Source organism: Chelonia mydas, chromosome 4 (genome assembly GCF_015237465.2).
Source record: "Chelonia mydas isolate rCheMyd1 chromosome 4, rCheMyd1.pri.v2, whole genome shotgun sequence".
Taxonomy (NCBI): domain Eukaryota; kingdom Metazoa; phylum Chordata; order Testudines; family Cheloniidae; genus Chelonia; species Chelonia mydas.
The window spans coordinates 73,266,564-73,286,213 of record NC_057852.1 but is presented as its reverse complement, the minus strand read 5'-3'; the positions used below and the strand labels follow the sequence as shown (position 1 = coordinate 73,286,213).

The following is a 19,650-nucleotide window of genomic DNA, read 5'->3' as shown; positions in this document are numbered from 1 at the left end:
AAGTTATGTAAAATCAAGCCCATCCATACTATACCAGTTATCAAAATAAAATGCGCCACTATAATCTATTCACATGCAAATCAGAACTCCACCTATACTCCTCGATATGTTGATAATAGTCAAACTACTGCAAATTTGGCATAAAACAAACTGCTGGATTTAGTTTACATATACCTCCCTATATAGCTAAGGTTGGGATAATCCTATTTCATACTGTCTTCCAAGCAAACATTTGCTCTCATTTGATCAGTTCAAATATAAAGTTTCTATACAATAAAGAATATCAATACATACTATACATACAACTATACAATAAAGAACAGTTTACCACCTTACAGTAACTGATTCTTCAAGATGTTCTGTGTACGTGGATCCCACTCAGATGCAGCAGATGTATATACACCATGGGTGGGAGCCACATTCGCAGAGACTCAACAAAGAAATACATTTTCTTGTATAAGCCAAGTTCAGAACTTTGCACAAAAAGCTTTTTCCAGATTTTCTCTCCCTGAAATAAAGAGTCGTTGACCAATACTCAAGGCTCACAAATAATCCCAAACAAATTATCTCTAAATTCTATTCAATTTTCTGACCTACACTAGCACAGAAATATACAGATTAAAATTCATGGACAGTCTTGGAACATATCTGTTAAAAATATACCTTCAGTGACTTATTGCAAGTCAATGATTAAACACTATGTTATGTCTTGTATAAATCAATACAAACACAATACGGCCACAGTTGTCTTTCTGATGGCTCAAGGGTGTGTCACCAAAAGCCATATTCTTTTACTGCATTTGAGACTGCCCAATTACCATCAATTTTGGTCCTAATTTCAACATGTATCCCCTCAAGATCGCAGGCAAAATAGCTCTACTGCACCAGAATTTTAGCTTTGTCAGTGATGTCACTTTAGTTATGGGAAAAACTCCAGTGGGAAAATAAAGTGCCTTTTTTCTCGGACTGAAAACAATGATAAATTAAAATTTATTTGTTACAATTCCAATGTATACAATTCCAATGTAACAAATACACCCTGCCAGGGAGACAGGTTTCAGATGTGCTTAAGATGCAGAGAGCATTTGTATACTGGAGTGTTTTTTTCAAAGCTGCACCAGTACCTCATGTTAATAGGTTAAAAGAGCGGCATAATACCCACTTCTTAGAATTCACAACATGAGCTCTACACATCATGTATGGAGTGCTACAGAAACAAACAACACTCCAGAAGATTACACCATGGGGAAATCAAACACTAGCAGATGAAATATATAAAAAGGATCTCTCCCCTCAGTAGAGCCACCTGTAGACAACAATTCCATTTCATGGCAACTTTCTAGGGTTCAGAATGTTTTCATTCCACATTGGAACAAAACAGAAACCTTTCCAATGTTTCTGAAAAACAGAATTCTGTCAAAATATCCACTGTGGGTTCAAAACCTGAGCAGAGGATGAGCGTACTCTCACCTTCTACAGAATGGTGGTTAGGGCTCTGGCTGAGAATGTAGGAAAACCAGGTTCAAGTCGGTGCTCTGCCTGATTCGGAGTGATCTTGGATGAAAAAACTCTAGAATCAGCCAGAGCAAGGACTCAAACCTGCATGTCCCACATCCCACGCCAGTAGCCTAAACATCACCATGCAACGGAGTGTGTTAGTCTCTTTCTGGTTAAAAGTGACCAAAGAACCATGGACCCTAAAAACTTTCCCCATGAAAACTTCTTCAAAATTTATGTGTGTTCATGAAACATTTCAGCTTTGAAAAGCCCAGCATATTTCTGACCAGCTGGTGAGCTACTCAATAATATAAGAAAGAAATATATTTCTCCCTAAGGACCAGTGTAAAGTTATGAAATGTAATTCATAGAAACAGCATAAAAACAAGAAAGTGGGACATACTTAGTAATAATGGTGACTAAAAAAACCCCCACATATGCACAGATCACAGCTACTATAGAGAATTAAGAATTAAATCCTGCCCCCCAAAAAGCATTACTGTATTGAGACCATTTAGGTCTAGGGGAGTTAGGTCAGGACCTGAGCGAGATACTATTTCTGGCATCTCTATTAGAATAACTAAGCCAATATGATAAAGCCTAAAGTGCATTCTAAGGCCATATACTGCAATGGTTTCCTTACTAGCTATGCTTCACAGCATTCAAATATTAAAACCCAAGAAGCTCTCTACAGCAACCCCAAGTAAGATTAACAAAAGGGCTGTGACTCAGATTACATTTCAGTAACTGTCAGATTTTTATGGTTATTACACAAGCTAAGCATGTTCTAAATAATTTTTAAAAAATACTGGATGACTGCTATGGTTTTGGGGGTTTTTGTTAAATTGACTCTTCAAACAAGCATGCATGTTTCAGTTCACATTTACTAGAAGATTTAGAACCCAGTCCAAGATCAACTGCAATTTTAGGAAGAGCTCCTGCTTCAGTGTTCCACTTTAATACAATTATGCTTCATTAGCCCTTGCATGATCATGAATGTCATAAGAATTGAAAGGTGGGATTTTTTTGTATGATCTATGAGGAGAGAGAGAGAGAGAGAGAGAGATTTTAGTTAATTTCTTTAAATTATATAAATTAAAAGAAAGGTATTCAGGAAAGGAGTGCCTGTTCTACAGTGAACTGATTTTTCTTCTCTTTTAAAGAAGCATCTCTAAGAACTTTAAAGTGTGATTAGCAGCACAGTAAATAGATAAAAACAGTAGTCATGTAAAACATCCACATTTTGAAACCCCGGAATTTTTGTTAGGCAAGTTGAAAGAAACTAGTTGTGATAAAAGCTGTTAGGAAGAACATTCTCTAATGTCTAACTCGTTCGGGGGGGGGGGGGGGGGGGGGGGGGGGAGGAGGAGAATCGCCAACTGTTTCATTACCAGTCATGGAGATCTACCAGTGTGTTAGTACACATAGGATACTAGAATTTTTACCTTTAGTCACCACAATGATAAAAGTGGCATTGCTCATCTATGCTAGTGTTCCTGTTGTTGCTGCTAACAGTGGAGCTGCACTTTTGGGAGCATGCCACTGGTATATTTACCCCCCTGCCATCGAATAGTAAAAATGCCAGTGCTCCACCTCTGAAGTTTCCACAGATGGATTTCTACCAAAAAATTCTAGTGCAGACACATGTAAAGACTGTTAAAAGATGAACATTCTCTATCATGTATAGTTTCTTCTGACTCAGAAAAAAGTCCTAAGGTTTCAAAATAAGGAATAATATGATGCACTTCTCAACACCTGCAATCCAAGAATCGCAAAGCACTTTACAAAACTCAGGCGTGTTACAGGAAAAAAAAAGTCATCCCACGATAATGGCATCTGGCGAAAACTAAGAAAGTAGTAAAGGAAAGTCTAAATATGCTAAGTTTGAAAATTGGAAAGTGTTGGACAATTGTGTATTTTGAAATGTGCAGTACTATTTTGAGGAATATTTGAGATTGCATGTTACTTTGTCAGAGACACAAAAATTTTCTTTTAATATTTATATTAGGCTGTATCAAGTATGCATCAACTTCTTAAATCCTGAACACAAATGTTTGTTTAACATTGTTCTCCTCTTTCTCCACACTAAGCACAAAACATTAGGGTTTTTTGGTACTGAACTATGGAAACCACACACAATGCACTTTGTTTGCACCCTAATTTAAACCCTAAATTACCAGTTAGAAGCCTGTTTCAATACAATATAGTAAACAACGAAAAGTCGATATTCAAAACATTGCCATTACTGTTTCAAAGCAAAAGTGACTGTCGGTACTCTGTATCAAAACAATTTTATTCTAAATTGCGAAAATACTTCGTATAAATATGCACCACAAGATGGTGCTATAATTTCTATTTACTGCACACGACACACAATCTCAGATCAGTAGGAAATTTTTCTTCTCTCTAGAAGAAACAATTTAAAGAATTATTCTTTAGGATAGTGGAGTAGTGGGTTGTGAACAAGGGGTATTTCCAAATAAACTTTAAAGTAAGTTGCCATCATGAGTGTAAAGCTTGCTTTCCAGGGAATCTGCAATTTAAGTATATTGGGAAAAAATGGGAGTTTATTACAAGTGTGTTCATGTCCTTAAGCTTTTCACTGAGTTTATGGAGCAACAACAGATTATTGTATGTTACTCAGTTTGGATATGTAAAATGAAATCAATCACATATTTATGGAGGAACATATTCATAATTATTATTATCATCAAATAAATCATTTTTAAAAAGGAAGAGCAAACAGATGCTCCATCTGAAAATTATACCATTTAAATCTTGATATCTTCAGCAGTTGCAATGTCATTTTTTGATCTTTTCATGTGAATCAAAGTAATATGGATAGCTACAGCATGTTGTAAAAAGGTTCCTTACATAACACTTTAAATACCCAGTAATTTAGAAAACAAGGATGAAATACCATCTCTCTACCCAGCCCACACTGACACTTTTGATTTGACTATATCATGTTTATGGAAGTCTTACATCTACTTATGTCTCAAAAGAGAAATTTTATATAGTTTCAAATCATAAAAATGTTGTACGTCTTTGTACACTGGATGGTCTCCATCTGTGCTGCCGGTCTTAAAATGTGTTGGGTAATAGAGCACTAAAACACTCACCACATCTCGCATAGTCAAAGTCTGTGGACTTACTTACACATTTTAGTGTTTAGGATCCAAATGACCTTCACTTTGTCAGTGTTAATGGAAGCCATAATGTGTTGGGGTGCTTTCTGACTAACCATGAAAATTTATAATTAAAAAAACAAAACAAAAAAGGTACACATTTACAATATGTGCATTTAAGTTTTCATTAAGTCTTATTGAACAGTACAGATGGCAAGATGGTATGTATGAAAGTCTCTTGGGTGCAATATGCAAGTCCCAGCTGGAGTGTTTCCAACAGGATGTAAACCATGGTTCTCAAGCCTGCACTTTAAAAAACATATTACTTAGCACGTTGCCAACAAATGTCAACACAAAAACACACTTCTGTAATGACTTCAACTCCACAAAAAATGCAATTTTCTATAGCAAAAGGTTAAAATTAATGTAATCATGACAAAGGTATGAGAAAACATTTATTCTTCAAGTAAAAATAAAAACATTTTAAAACAATTATAGTCCTTAAAATGGATAATATATTCAAAATAACTTTAAAATTGTACAAATTTACATAATAGTTTTGAGATCCAGAAGTCTAGACAGAAAATGGTCTATGATGTGTTACTTGAATTTTTCAGCAATTCTGAAGTTTCTTCAATCCTAAAAATATTTTTAAAATTGGTTAAAACAAAGACTAAAACAAACATTTACTACTAATTAATAAAGCTAAAGTAACAAAGCAGCATTCCTGACTTTTTGTTTGTTTGTTTTTACATTGGTCAGGCTATTAGATTTGCTGTTATTTGAGAGACATTTAAAAAAATATACATAGAGAAGGCACAAAATTCACAAAAATAAAGTTAATGGAGGAGATAATTGACACTGTAGATCTCAAATTAGCCTTAAAAAGGCTGTCACCATCAGAGAGCTTAGGTTTTTGCAAAGTGGCAGACAAGATTAATGACTTCAGCTTCCTGAAGTAATTCATTTGTATGATACAGAAATCTTGTTGAACAACAGTTGCACTGTGATGATGCATTTTATTTTACTTCAGCCAGTGTAATGAGTTATTTCTACCTGCAAATTTTCATTATAAATCTCAGAACCAGCAGAAGATTCTGCTTATTATTCTGAGGTATCTTTATGTGATGCCTGGCCTGAAACTGGCCTAGCTCTTTTCATTTAATATTTCACCTCAAAGTTTGAACACAAGCGTTATGTAGTTCCAGTAAACTCTTATCAAAAGACAGATAATACTCCTATTAGTTGTCAACCAAATTCTAAACACTCTTTAATCCCTAGTTAATACCATTAAGAATGCATTATATTGCTTGTTAAAAACCAAAACAGTGACTCATCCCACAAACACAGAACTGTAAGTGGATTTATTATCCAGTGGAGTCATAAGGAAATGCCACACCTGATGTAGAGACCTTTGAGGTTTGGAACACATATGCACATTCTATATATGCCTTAGTCCAGTACAATTCCCTACTGGGAAATGAATTCCTGCTGCCCTTTTCTATTACTTACATTTTACTTATCCTTTCCATTCTTTGTCTTGTTGTCTCCTGCAATTGAAAAGCAACATATTTAGGCAATTCTTCAAAGCCAACAATCTTCAGAAATGGACTTTTAACCTGGAGAATTCATGCAAAAAAATTACTTTAAGCACTGTTTACATATCAAAAGGATTTTTATGAGACAGACCTAGATGAAGTTTTGCATAGTTCTGCTGTTTTTTGCCAGTAGTATATACAACTAAAACTAATGCTTACTTGTTCTCTTGACCTTAGAAAGGAAATCAACTAAGCATTTGCCAGTTTTACTTACCTTTGAAATCTCTGTCAAACCATGATAATTAATGGTTGCGGCTTTGGGAGATGGGTCTGTGGATAATAGTGAACTGTATCCAGACGACTGATGAAGACTCTCTGGCATCTCCTCCTTCCTCTCAATATCTGTGGAGAAATATTCATTTTTAGGTTTTGCCTTTTTGCTCTCTTGCAGCAAGGTCAGCTATCGAACAGTTTGATTTACAGTATGTAATAACAGAAGAGAATGCATTGTTTAGAAAGAAAAAGGCTACTGGTAAAGGTCCAAGATGGGTTTCTCATATTCTTTTAAAATAACATGAACAGAGTATGCTGAGTATGATGCAGACAAAAAAGAAGTTCTAACAAAGATTATCCAGGAATGTTGCATTTGTCATGATTATGGTCAATTGAAACACTTAGGCAAGTACAATTACTAGGCAAAACATTCAATAATAATTTCAGACAGCTCACATTTGTTTTCTTACTATAAACCACTTGTCTCATACAGCTGTGGGATCTTTTAAACTTAAAAAAAAGTTTAAGCAATATAGTAATTATCTTTGTAAACATATTTTACTATAACATGAAAAGCTTTTCCAAACATGTTTTTAATTCTTCTGTTCAGTAAGTGATTTACAGTATAAACAACTGAAATACAAACAAAAATGTAGTCAGTTTCCAATAATCTAGGGCTAGTATTCATTCAGCAGAGCCAGGCTTTAAATGTTTGTACAGCAGTAAGTGCCAGTTTCAATAGGAGCAGAGCTAGGCCAACATATCAAACACATTAGAAAATCCCTACCCTTTGTATCAGGAAAAGCCTGATGCTATCCTAGCATTTTTAAAAAAATGTAACTATTTTAAAAACCTGTGTTCCTGAGGAAAGCAAAAATTCCCATTTAAAAAAAGGTGGGGTTTGGTTTTTTGGCTTTGGTTTTTTAATTAAAGCTACAGGCTATGGATCCAGGTTACAAGTCCTGAGTCCTGCATTCAGAAAACAACATTGTAAACGGCACTATTTAATAGGGGATCTCAAAAGCTCCAGATGGCAGCTGATCTATATCATGTGATAAGGTAAATAAATTCAAACTTATATAGCCCACTAACACAAATTTACATATTTTGACAAAACAATTGTGGGTGTTAGAGCAAGCTTGATATGTAGGACAATCTAGAAAAATACTACAGAGGTAAATGGTGTATAAGATTTAGTTTGCCACTTCACTTACCAGGCATCACAGTCAGAGACAATCTTATCTTTACTCTGCTGTCTACAAAAATTATGTAAATTAAGGCTATGACTCATTAAAAATATGATTTTGACTTGAGAAAGATTTTAAACTACAGACAAAAGGAGTACTTGTGGCACCTTAGAGACTAACAAATTTATTAGAGCATAAGCTTTTGTGAGCGATGAAGTGAGCTGTAGCTCACGAAAGCTTATGCTCCTAATAAATTGGTTAGTCTCTAAGGTGCCACAAGTACTCCTTTTCTTTTTACGGATACAGACTAACACGGCTGCTACTATGGAACTACAGACAGTACCATAAACATGCTGGGTAATATATATTCCTGCACAGAACACTTTAAGGGGAAGTTTAAGTTGTAGGCGCATCTCAGTGCTTTAAGTGTATATTACCAGATAAGACCAAGTGGGAGAATTAGGAAACTAAGGATGGATCAGACTTGGGTGAGTGGCAAGGCAAATCACAGTTTGAGGAAGAAGGGAGAGGCAATATGGATGAAGTCTAAGTAGGAGAGTGAGTGAAAAATTCGATTCAGTTTTCCACATTTGTACCACTACTTCCCTGGCCTCAGTGATGGGGCTGCCCAGAGGGGGGTATTTACCTGAGAAGATACTTAGTGTTATTTTCTCCTGGGTCCCTTTGTATTTAGGAATTAGTTAACTTCAAAAGTTTGCCGTGTACACCTTCAGAAATTTACTTGGCCACTACCCACTACTTTTACTAGTATTCTACAGTTTGTTAAGGGGAAAAAAAGGATAATCTGGGTCTCTGAATATCAACTAAAAAAAAAAAAATCACATGTGTGTCCCAGGACTTTTTTTGAGCTTACTATAAACAAAAAGAAAGAAATATTTTTCTCTAATAATTGATTATCTTTGTGAGGATAGACACAGCAACACAGGAGAGGGGAGAAAACACATCACATTTTATCAAATAGGAAATGTACATAAAAGCCCCAAAACTAACAAGGTGATTTCAGGGGCTGGCTCGTACCTGAAACGGCTGAACTTAAACAAACAAAACAAAAAAACTAACTACATTTCAAGTTGACAGTATCCATTTAAACAACTTAAAATCCTAACTGTGACACAATTTTATGCAAGGTTAGCAAAAGCTACTTGAAAGAAAACCTTTTCAGTAAAGAGCATTGCAAACACTCACCAGGAGAAACTGGAGTCATATTCCTACTAGAGGTATGGTCTTCACTCATATTGTTAAATTCTGTAGATAAGTCACTCTGAAACAATAATTGTTTTTGCCATTTACAAAAAAAATTGATAACTTAGCCACGAGTCTTATTTAAATGCCATCTGAGTACTGAGAATTATAATCAAATAGTGAACATATGCATATCTATGTACAGTACTGACCACACTTTTCTAGCATTTGGAAGTAGCTTTATGTGATTACTCCTATGAGTAAAGCATGCAAAATTTACCCTTTATATTAGTATACCCATTTAGATCATAAAAAATGGTCATTTCATTAAAGCATTTTGTCTTTTGAAATACCAACTTTGCTGTAAAATCTGAGCCCAAAAGTTTCATAGTGGAATGCCTAACAATCCAGGTGTGATTGTTTGATCAGGCAGAGTGGTGTTTATTAAAACTCTGTGCATCAAAAGCTCTGAATGACTGATTACAGGTGGCAGCAAGAGCTCTGCTCCTCTGACTCTCTGGTCGCTGATTGGAGGTCTATTGCTGGTTTGGTTGTCTAATTTTAGATAATCAAGTTTGAAAATTTTAGCTAAAATACCCACATGGCTCATGATACAAATGATGAGAAAAACAAATTTTATACATTGTCAATATTAATCCTATATTTCATGTTATAATGTGACCATTTTCTTCTTCAGGATTAATTTGCTAAGAAAATAAAAAGTTAGTTTTAGAATTTTTCCTTGACCATCAAAAGTTACTGTTTTTCCTTTCAGAAACATGAACTTATGTTTGTCTATTTTAGACCCGGATCTTGCAAGCTAATCGATGCAGATGGATGCCCCCACCCTTGTGAAAACCCTCTGGGACTAGAACTGTTTTCATTTCAATAATGCACCATATGAATTTATGGAGTAGGGTGTGTGCACATGTAAAATGTACATTCTAAGAGCCACATATATTCTAATACAAAAACTTCATTAAACAACATTATTTTGGTTACAAGTCAAGAACTCAAAAGTTAGCAAGTGCCAGATTTACTGCTGTCAATGCAACCTTAATTCTGCCTGCTAGCATCCATCTTGTACACTAAATGATGTAGCGGTCCTGTAGAAAAATAGCATATGATCATGTAATTGAAGTCTGTATCATAAAGTGAACGTACAAGGAGCAGAATTAAGGTTGCAGTGCCAACTTTTAATCTAGATTTTTGTATGTAATTTCCTAGTTTCATTTAAAGGAAAAGTATAACCCCCCCCAAGAAAAACATGCCCCCCAACATTGTGAGTGATCAGCAAGGTTTGAACTCTGAACATTCAGTACTACAACACAGAAATCTACCACTTGAGCTACTGGGCTAACTACATTAACTAGCAGCAGAAGGCTATTACCCTGAGGGGGCGGGGTGAGGGTCCCAAGTTCTGCATGGGCATAGCCCCCAGCTGTCTTTCCTACCCCCTCCCAGGGCATTTGGGGGTGGGAAAACAGTAATTACTGCCCTCAAAGTTGGGAGAAGTTTGGACTGGCTTCCTCTCCCCAATCCCTTCCATTACAGCTGCCTTGAGAGCTCCCAGGTATTCTCAGTGCAATGTGTGCCGCCGCTGATTTGACGGTGGCATGGGCCTGATCTTAAAAAATGTTCACATTATTTTGAGATTTCAAAGCTTCTCAAAAGACAGTTTCAAGAACCAGATCCTACTGTACTGAAAAATAAGCAACCATGGTGCACACAAACGAAAATCAAACTTATTTTTGTGTACTCCTGCTCTTACAACAATAGTTTAGACTAAAAAGAAACAATCTGGTTAGAAGTTTTCAAAAACGGTACTACTATTAAAATATTTAAGTGTCAAATAAATATCAGGCTAGTCTAATCCACAGTACAGTGCAAAATAATGAATATTTATCTATATTTATCTATTGTTTTAATTGGGTTTAGTGGTATTGAAAAGTTCCAGATTAGAAGGCATTTATCAAGCCACAGAATGGGTACAGCTGGGCTGGTTGAGGGCCAGCTTTTTCATACTGTTTCCACCACAATGTGCCTCAACAAGTGACCTGTGAAAGACAGGGCAATTCTCTTTATGCTCATCCAATCCTTGGCTTCCTGAGAGCGCTAGCAAGGGTAACAAACTGTTAACAATGGCTGTGCAATTTGGACAGACACTGAGAAATAAGACCAAATTCATCCACAATGACTGATTAATAGACATCAGATGGTATCGCATTTCAGTCACTACTGACCTGAGACAAATTCAGACATGATCTAGAATTGAAAAGCTCCATATTCATCCTTTGAGCCATTGAATTTTCTTTTACATTTTATTAAGTGAGCATCTTGAAACACCATGGAGAGATGGCAGTTTTCCTCATTTATCCCCCGCCCAATCTCTTTTAGATAAACAATGCGTTTTCAATAAATGTAGAATGAGAACCATATTATATGTTTATAACACCAAGAACATCTACAACTTTCTACAACCAAACAAAACAGTGTGACTGACAACATTCTAACACTTCTGCAAGACACTGCATCATCAGTTAAGTATTTTTTTGCAAAGATTTTCAACTTTTGGACAGCTTTTCACAATAACTGAAGTATTGTGAGGACTGTAATTTACAGCATTACAGGAAGAGCCTGAACACATACTCACAAATATACTGTGCTGTGAAAACTAGCATTAGATGTATATAAACTTTTTCAATATGTTTATTTTTATAAACACACACACACACACCCTACCTCTCAAAAGCTTTTAAAGTTAAAAAAAATACACTCCCTTGAGGAAAAATGCTGATTTGCTGTGGCATGTTAAACATACCCAGTATAGTGACGTCACTAAATTTCATGTGCATTTAGAAAGTTTACCTGATGTCACCAACAAGGAGTGAAAGAATTGGAGAAATGCCAACCACTAAATCAGAAATCAGTAAGATGATGATCAATTAGAAACTTGCCCAATGAATGAAGCAAGTTTCCCACAGTACTGAGCAAACCATCTGCTGAATTCTCATTCTTAATTTTGCATCTAGTTTCTAGATGGTGTGCCTGAAGATATGAAATAGTGCATTTTTCTACAATCAGAAATGAAGATGTCTAGTGTGAAACCAGATAATGCTAAACAGAATGAAAGTCTAACCTTTTCAAGAAGTTCTTGTAAAAAGATTCTCTATTTTCAAAATATGATATACCTTGCCTTGGGAAATTAAATAGTATTCAGCTTCATCAATGGTACTTTGGCTGTCTCACATAAATTATCACAGTAACAGGGAGAAAATCCAACTGGGTAGGATGAGACAGTTAGAGTAAGAGAAAAACCACGTGCCACTAAGCAGGCTGATTTTTTTCATAACACAATAGCAACCACTCAAACTGTAATTGCATTCCTTCAGTAAATGTATTAGTACCACATACTCACACAGTGGCTATCATTGATAAACTGCAGAGCTATTTCTGTAGTTCCCTCAGGGTCTGCAGGCTCCTTCTGGGAAACTCCATTACAATGCACAGTGCTGTTCCACAAGTCCTGAAGAAATAGCTGTGCACTTTTCAGTAATAAGCCACTAACTTTTTTTTGGATGAGAGGGAAACAGGGGGCCCCGGAAGGGGGAGAGAGCGCAATTGGGAAAGAGGAGGAATAGCAGGCTCATGAGGAAATTGAGGTTTCTGCCTTGTTTAAAATTTTGTCATGTGATCATGGCAACACATCACCTTACAAATAGTAGATATTCTAATTGCTAAATATTAGTACAGATCAGAGTAGATAAAGTGTTTTTTTTAATCAAAACCATTTTAAAATTTAAATTAAATTTTTCTTTTTAAAAATAAACCTATTGACAATGAAATTTGAAATTACGAAAACCTACATCATGCTTAACCTTACTAAAGTCTATTTAAATCATTTAAATTGAATGAAAAGGTAGTATTTAAGCAGCATATGTTTGTTGCTGAAGTTGTAAAGAAAGTCAAGCCACTGAAGTGGTGCAGGTCACCTGGAACCATTTAATATGTTGAAATGCTAACCTAGCTTTTGACAGCAGTAATCTCTTCTGTAAGTACAGAAAGAACACTCTTTCCATTTCGATTTATTCAACAATTTCAGTTTAATCACTAGGTCATTAGAAGTAAGTTGAAGAAGAAGAAACTCTTTGCTTTTCTCTTCCAATGTACGAATAAAAACAAGGTGTGAGGATGAGATCTACTAGCTCTAAAATCTTGAAGGACACAGTGACCAGAATCTCTGGATATGTCTATACCGCAATTAAACACCTATGGCTGGGCCGGGTCAGCTGACTCAAGCTCGCAGGGCTCAGACTACGGGACTATAAAACTGCTGCATAGACACTGGGGGTCAGGCTGGGGGCCGAGTGGTAAGATCCTTGCCCCAGACCCAGCCTCCAGCCCGAGCCCGGACATCTATGCAGCAATTCTACAGGCCCGTAACCCAAGTCCCGCAAGCCCAAGTAAACAGGCCCTGCCCTGCAGCTGTGGCATGGGTCTTTTATTACAGTGTAGACTGTACAAGTCTACGAGTCTATGAAACAATCAGATATACCACAGATAATAGATATAGATAACTATAGATAATACATCTGCTAAATCCCCACTCTGTCACTTTGAGTGCAGAAGGTAGGAACCTGCAAGGATTCTAAAAATTAATACATGCGACTCCAGGCTTGCATTAAACTCCCAAGGTTACAGCTTTTCTCTGACCTTGGCTTGGTAAAAGCTGCCACCACCCAAATGCAAAAAAAAAAAAAAAAAACTACCACCAAAAAACAACCCTTTGAACCCAGGAAGGAGCACTTGGGAATTCCTCCCTGTGGGATACCCTCAAGCCCTTCCTCTCCCCTGAAAGAGCTGAGAAAGAAAACAAAGAAAATTAGCTGTGGCTACCAGCTAATCAAACAACATGCACAAACTTCTTAGGACACCAAAAATCCAATCCTGATTCTTAAAAAAAGGTAAATTTTATTTAAAACAAAAAGGAAAAAAAAATACATCTGGAACTTAGGCTTTTTGCTAGATCTTAAAAAAAACAAATTACAAAAATTAAGCACCCAAAATAGTTTTCTTGGGGGTTCAGCTTAAAGGGTACAAGCAACCAAAAGCATCTGGGGTTAGAACAGGGGAAATCTACAAGCCAAAAAACAAAACAACCCTAATTGCATCTATTTAAACATGCCCTGTTCAATAATTTCTTCTAGGTATGGAAGATGAATTTTTATGTCTGGTTCAGGCCTTACACAGCATTCCTGCTGCCCTCTGTTCCCCTCTTTCCCAGAGAGACACAACACACAAACAAAGGGAAGGTCCGTCCCGTCCCGTCCCGTCCCGTCCCCCCCCTTTTAAAAAGTTCTAGCCCTCCCATTGACTCTTTTGGTCAGGTGCCCACTCCTTTTCCTTTACCTGAGGAACTCTGTTAACCCTTTACAGGTAAAGTAAGTTGAGAACAGCCACCAAGAGGGATCTTATAGCTAACTGGCTGGCTGGGTGTCCATAAAAGAAAGCTACCCCCACCCTTCATTTATCACAATGTCCTTTGTTTCACAATTCAGTTTTAAATGCAAAACAGGTTTTGATAAAAAAAAATTACTTTTTTTCTGAAGTACTTTTTTTCTAGCAAACAAATTTTGAATGCTGTTTTAGTATATTTTGAATGGCATTACAATTTTCATCTAAATGTATCTTGATGCAAATCACAAGTAAAAAAATTAATCTAGTAGAAAAGAATTGCCTCATTCACCGTTTTCTAACAAAGTAGTAAAAATTAAGAATTTGAATAAATGTATGTCAAGCTTTATAATTGCTTAAATGTGCATAGATATAGTGTATTTCCCTGTTTAGCAAAAGTAGTACTAGGCTACACAGTAGAACATCAGAGTTACGAACCCCTCGAGAAATGTTCACAAAACTCTGAACAAAACGTTATGGTTGTTCTTTCAAAAGTTTACAACTGAATATTGACTTAATACAGCTTTGAAACCTTACTATGCAGAAGAAAAATGCTGCTTTTAACCATCTTAATTTAAATGAAACAAGCACAGAAATAATTTCCTTACCTTGTCAATATTTTTTTAAACTGTCCTTTTTGTTGTTTACGTTTAGCACATTACTGTACTGTATTTGCTTTTTTGTGGGGTGGGGTGTCTCTGCTGCTGCCTGATTGTTTACTTCTGGTTCCAAATGAGGGGTGTGGTTGACTGGTCAATTCGTAACTCTGATGTTCGTAACTCTAAGGTTCTATATACTTAGGTGCAAAACAACATATTTTGATGATTATACCAACCAATAAGAATCATCCTTTCTTTATGCAAATAACATACAAATGCTAAATATGATTAAAACCTCCAATTTAAAATCAATCCACCCTGCTACAGATTCTACCTCCCCAATAAAATAGAAGCTTTATGCTAAAAATATACCTTTTTTGACTGCAACATCAGTTCTGTTTCAAGGAGCAAGACCCGGCTTAGGAGATTATTCCAGTCCTTCTCATCTATAATCACCTTCCCTTGAAGTCTCTCTTCTAAAACATGTAGTTTATCTTCCATCCAACTTAGCTTATGAAGTTTTTCTTGGCAATCAGCAAGCTGGCTCTTTAGCAGCTCCATTTGACTATGATCTTCTGTGGCCTTGAAATAAGGATAATAATAGATTTTACTTTCTCTAATTTTAGGCATAAATACAATTGGACAGACGTGATATAAACTGCTGCAGAAGTGTTGAACAGTTTTTCTTCCCCGCTGGGTCATGTCAACCATTGTGATGAGTCACAGTATGAATGCTTTTACCTTCAGAAATTGCTGTGAACTGCTTTATGCAAAAAGTTTGCACATTAGAGACACTTGCCAGAAACCAGCCAGCTGACTCTGAAGTTGTGGGGCAACTGGGGGTGCTTTATATTGAAATAATAATCAAGACAAGACCTACCACCATGACTGTTCCCACAGGTTTGTTGTACTACTTCTCCTCTTAACAAGTAGTACAATTGTACTACCAATGTTCTTTACACATGTATCATATGCTTATAGATCAAGTTTAATTTTGAAAAAAATCAAAAAAGATGTTTGGAAGCCACTTAGGCTATCATACCAAACTCTACGTTTTAAAATTCAAAATTCTTACTTGTTCACACACAACTTCCAAAACATCATCAGATACACAGGATTCTTCTTCGCTATCTCCATCTACTGGAATGGCGGTCTCATAGACATGCACGTTAACTTCATTATCTGGGTGACGTTCCACTTGAGGTTTCTTTGTATGTAAAAACAATAATCCACATGTACGATTTATTACAACAAAAACATTCTTGCCAACTAAATGTACAATGTTCTGCATTTAATTATTTTGCTTTTATCGATACACCCAAGTGGCCAGCACATCCCTTGGCCTGCACCATTTCCCGCACCCCCCATTGGCCTGGAACTGCGATCGGCCGAACCTGTGGACGCTGCAGGTAAACAAACCTGACGGGCTGTGACAAAGGTTGCCGATCCCTATTTTAAACTGTTAAAACAAAAACAAAGTTATCCTTGATAATCTTTTCAGAATCATATGGCTCATCACCGCTATTGCCTCCCACATATTTAAAGTCAGAAACATCTCTCCTTTTCCCCTAGAAAAATAGCTTGATTAGGTGGTTTTGTTTATTTTTTTTCCCCTAGGTAGACTTACTGAGGGAAAGCCAAGTCAAAAGATGAGTTTTACATTTCTTTCTGAGCACAGCAAGGTCTCTTACTTCTTGCAAGAGTTCCATAGTGTAAGCCCTACTCCTCTGAATGTTCTGACTTCAAAGGCTCATAAGTCTCTCACTCTACTGCTTAACAATTTTATTGTTCCAACAGAACTTAGAAGTCATGGGAAGTCACAGTTGTGGAGGGAAGGGCACGCTCACTGGTAGCTAGGTCCAGGCTCATGAAGGGGACACAGACCTTGAACTGTACTCTACTCAGTGGGAAGCCAGTGGAAAAAGCAGAACACCAAAGTGACGTGCTCATGGTAATGTGCACTGCTAAGCAAATGACCTTTTGCATTTTATATCAGTTGAACTTTTTCAGACTGCGTGGCTTCATTACAAGGTACAAGTTACAATAATCAAGTGTGGAAGTCACATACATATCATAAAAAGAAAAGGAGTACTTGTGGCACCTTGTGGCATTTGTTAGTCTCTAAGGTTCCACAAGTACTCCTTTTCTTTTTGCGAATACAGACTAACAAGGCTGCTACTCTGAAACCTGTCATTATACATATCATAGAAACATATGGCTGGAAGGGAACTTGAGGTGTCATTCATGTACTACCTGCACTTCAGCCTGTTTTAAGAAATCTCTCAGGGTATGTCTATAGCGCAATTTAAAACCCGCAGCTGGCTCGTACCACCTGGCTTAGGTTTGCAGGGATTGGGCCAAGGGGCTGTTTAGTTGCAGTGTAGATATTCGGGCTCAGGCTGGAACCCAGGCTCTCGAATCCTACAAGGTGGGAGAGTCCCAGAGCTCAGTCTGCCGCCCAAGCCCAAATGTCTACACCATAATTAAACAGTCCATTGGCCAGAGACCCAGTCAGCTACAGGTGTCTAATTGCAGTGTAGACATTCCCTTGATGGCTTCCTATTGGTGACAGGATAATAAAGGGAAGAATCACGTGCACTGTGGGACTCCGGAGGTGATGGCTTTGGAAGTGGAAGAACAGGTGTCCATGATGACCTTCTGATTTCAGCACGATAAGAATCTGAGCCATTTTAGAGTACTTCCATTTTCCCCTGAAGTCTCTTGGAGACTGGACAGGTGTACTGGGTGATCAATAGTATCAAGTGTCACAAGAAATTTAGCAAAATGAATAGGAATCTATTTCTCTTGTCTGTGATAGAAGACCTACTCCTGTCCATAGCAATAAGCTCTTTTCCTGTATTATGCACTGGCCAAAACCTGAAATGAAAAGGACCCAGAACACTGGCAGCTGAAAGGTAGATTTGGAGACTTCTCTGCTAGCTTCTCAATTAGCATGCTTTAAAAAGGGAGGTAACCAATGGTCAACGGTTTGCAGAGTTGCAATCATCAATCAATGGTTTCTTCAATGCTAGTTGATTAATGCATATTTTAGTGCGGCTGATAGATTCCTCTCTTCAAAGCAGATGTGGATTATCTGTCCATAGGAGTCCCACATGTTCCCCATTCTACTTTATCATCCAGAAAGCGTATGGCCAGGTGGTAAATCACACCAGAAGCAGGTAATCTTTGTGACAGGGACAGATTTTAACAGCTAGTGGTGCTATGTTCTGGCATTGAGTAGAGACTGTCTGGATTTACTAAGCAATTACAGTTCTGTAAAGTTCTGCAGGATGTAACTTTGCTGCCTCTATGGCAAACAATAAGAGTAAAAGCTCTTTGCCTCCCTCAGTAGCAGAGGCTAGTAGATCAAACATACAGTACTGAGAAATGAGAAATATGTTATGAAGAGACATTTTCAGATTTTGGCAGAATATCAAAAAGTATTTCTGATGACAGATTATTGTAGCATTACCTACGGTCAGATTGGAAAGAGTTCAGACTACATTCACAGCCCAAGTTCTTCCCACCATCAATAGATTATGTTTGTGCCTCTCCTTTCTTGCATTTGATCACCAATAAAACAGTTAAATTATAATGATACTTTAAATGCCATCATTAGACTTCAGTGTGAACTGAAGCAGAGCACATTTCTCAGAGCCACTCTTTACATCTGTTTCCATCTTGTTTTTACACTTATCTTCACAACTGAAGTTTTTGTTTTTGTTTATTTTAAGTGAAAGCTTACATTCTAGGAAGGTACTGGCTTGCTGAACAACTGCAGATCAGTCCTAATCTGATTTGTTAATATCACCAGTGTCAAAGAACTTTAAACTGTATACATAAAAAAAGCAAACAATTTTCTTTCTACTTCATACCTGCTGAGAAATCACAGTCCTGCAAACAGGATCAGCAAGAAGTTTCTCACAATTTGCCTGTGACTCAGATTTTAAAGACCTGGTTTTTCTTCTTGTTTGAGATTTGGCCTTCAAAATAAACAAAAAACCCCCATTAGCAGTCATTTTCCCCCTGAAATAAACTGTTAAAAATTATCACTATATGATCCAATTGTATATCATACATATGAAACACATTTGGATTTTTTCATGATAAAATATTGACCAAAAATAGAAAAAAATATGAAATTAAGAATGCTAATAGTGGATAAATCAAACACTTGAAAGTGAATCTAATGTACAAACCACATTTTGCACATATGAGGCTGGGTCTAGCCTGATCATGGATATAAAAGAAAAAAATATTTGTAAGGTATTTAACACTGATTTTTTAAAAAAAAAAATTGTAGAAAAATATATCCTTATAGCAATAAGGGTCACAAGTTACAAATGCATAGAATAGAACTTCTTAACGCTAGTGTTACATGCAATGATTATCTATATCAGGAGTGGCCAAACCTACTGATCCTCCAAGCCACGTGTGATAATCTTCAGAAGTTCAAGAGCTGGGCGTGCCTGCAAGGGTTCAGAGCTTCAGCCCTACAGGGCTCCTGCACACTCTGCAGCAGTGTGGTGGGGCTAAGGAATTCTGCTCTGCGGGAGGCAGGTGCCTCCTGCGGGACTGAAGCCCCGAGACCCTTCCTTCCCCATTGGGCAGAAGCCTCGAGCTCCTCCTGTCCCCCCCAGTCTGGTAGGCAGAGAATGGGACCGGGGGGCATGGAGGGGGGCTCCGCGAGCTGCACTTTGGCCACCACTATCTATATCCTACAAATTCGTATGAGAGAGGAGCAAGTTTCAAATTTCTTTCCTGAAAGGAA

At 37.0% G+C, this 19,650-nt stretch overlaps 1 protein-coding gene across 14 annotated transcripts in view; it reads right to left on the bottom strand.

The window, feature by feature from the left end:
• Positions 1 to 4,796: 4,796 nt before the first annotated feature.
• Positions 4,797 to 19,650, bottom strand: part of CEP44 (centrosomal protein 44) — a 37,844-nt gene continuing 22,990 nt past the window's right edge. For all 14 annotated transcript variants that reach the window (XM_043545994.1, XM_043546002.1, XM_037897554.2 and 11 more), the window contains 7 exons: positions 18,755 to 18,862; positions 15,955 to 16,086; positions 15,252 to 15,461; positions 8,830 to 8,905; positions 6,438 to 6,565; positions 6,138 to 6,175; positions 4,797 to 5,264 (listed from right to left, as the gene is read on the bottom strand). In XM_043545994.1, the coding sequence (XP_043401929.1) occupies positions 5,216 to 5,264; positions 6,138 to 6,175; positions 6,438 to 6,565; positions 8,830 to 8,905; positions 15,252 to 15,461; positions 15,955 to 16,086; positions 18,755 to 18,862 (741 nt within the window). In that variant the 3' untranslated portion in view covers positions 4,797 to 5,215. The remainder of the gene's footprint in view (positions 5,265 to 6,137; positions 6,176 to 6,437; positions 6,566 to 8,829; positions 8,906 to 15,251; positions 15,462 to 15,954; positions 16,087 to 18,754; positions 18,863 to 19,650) is intronic.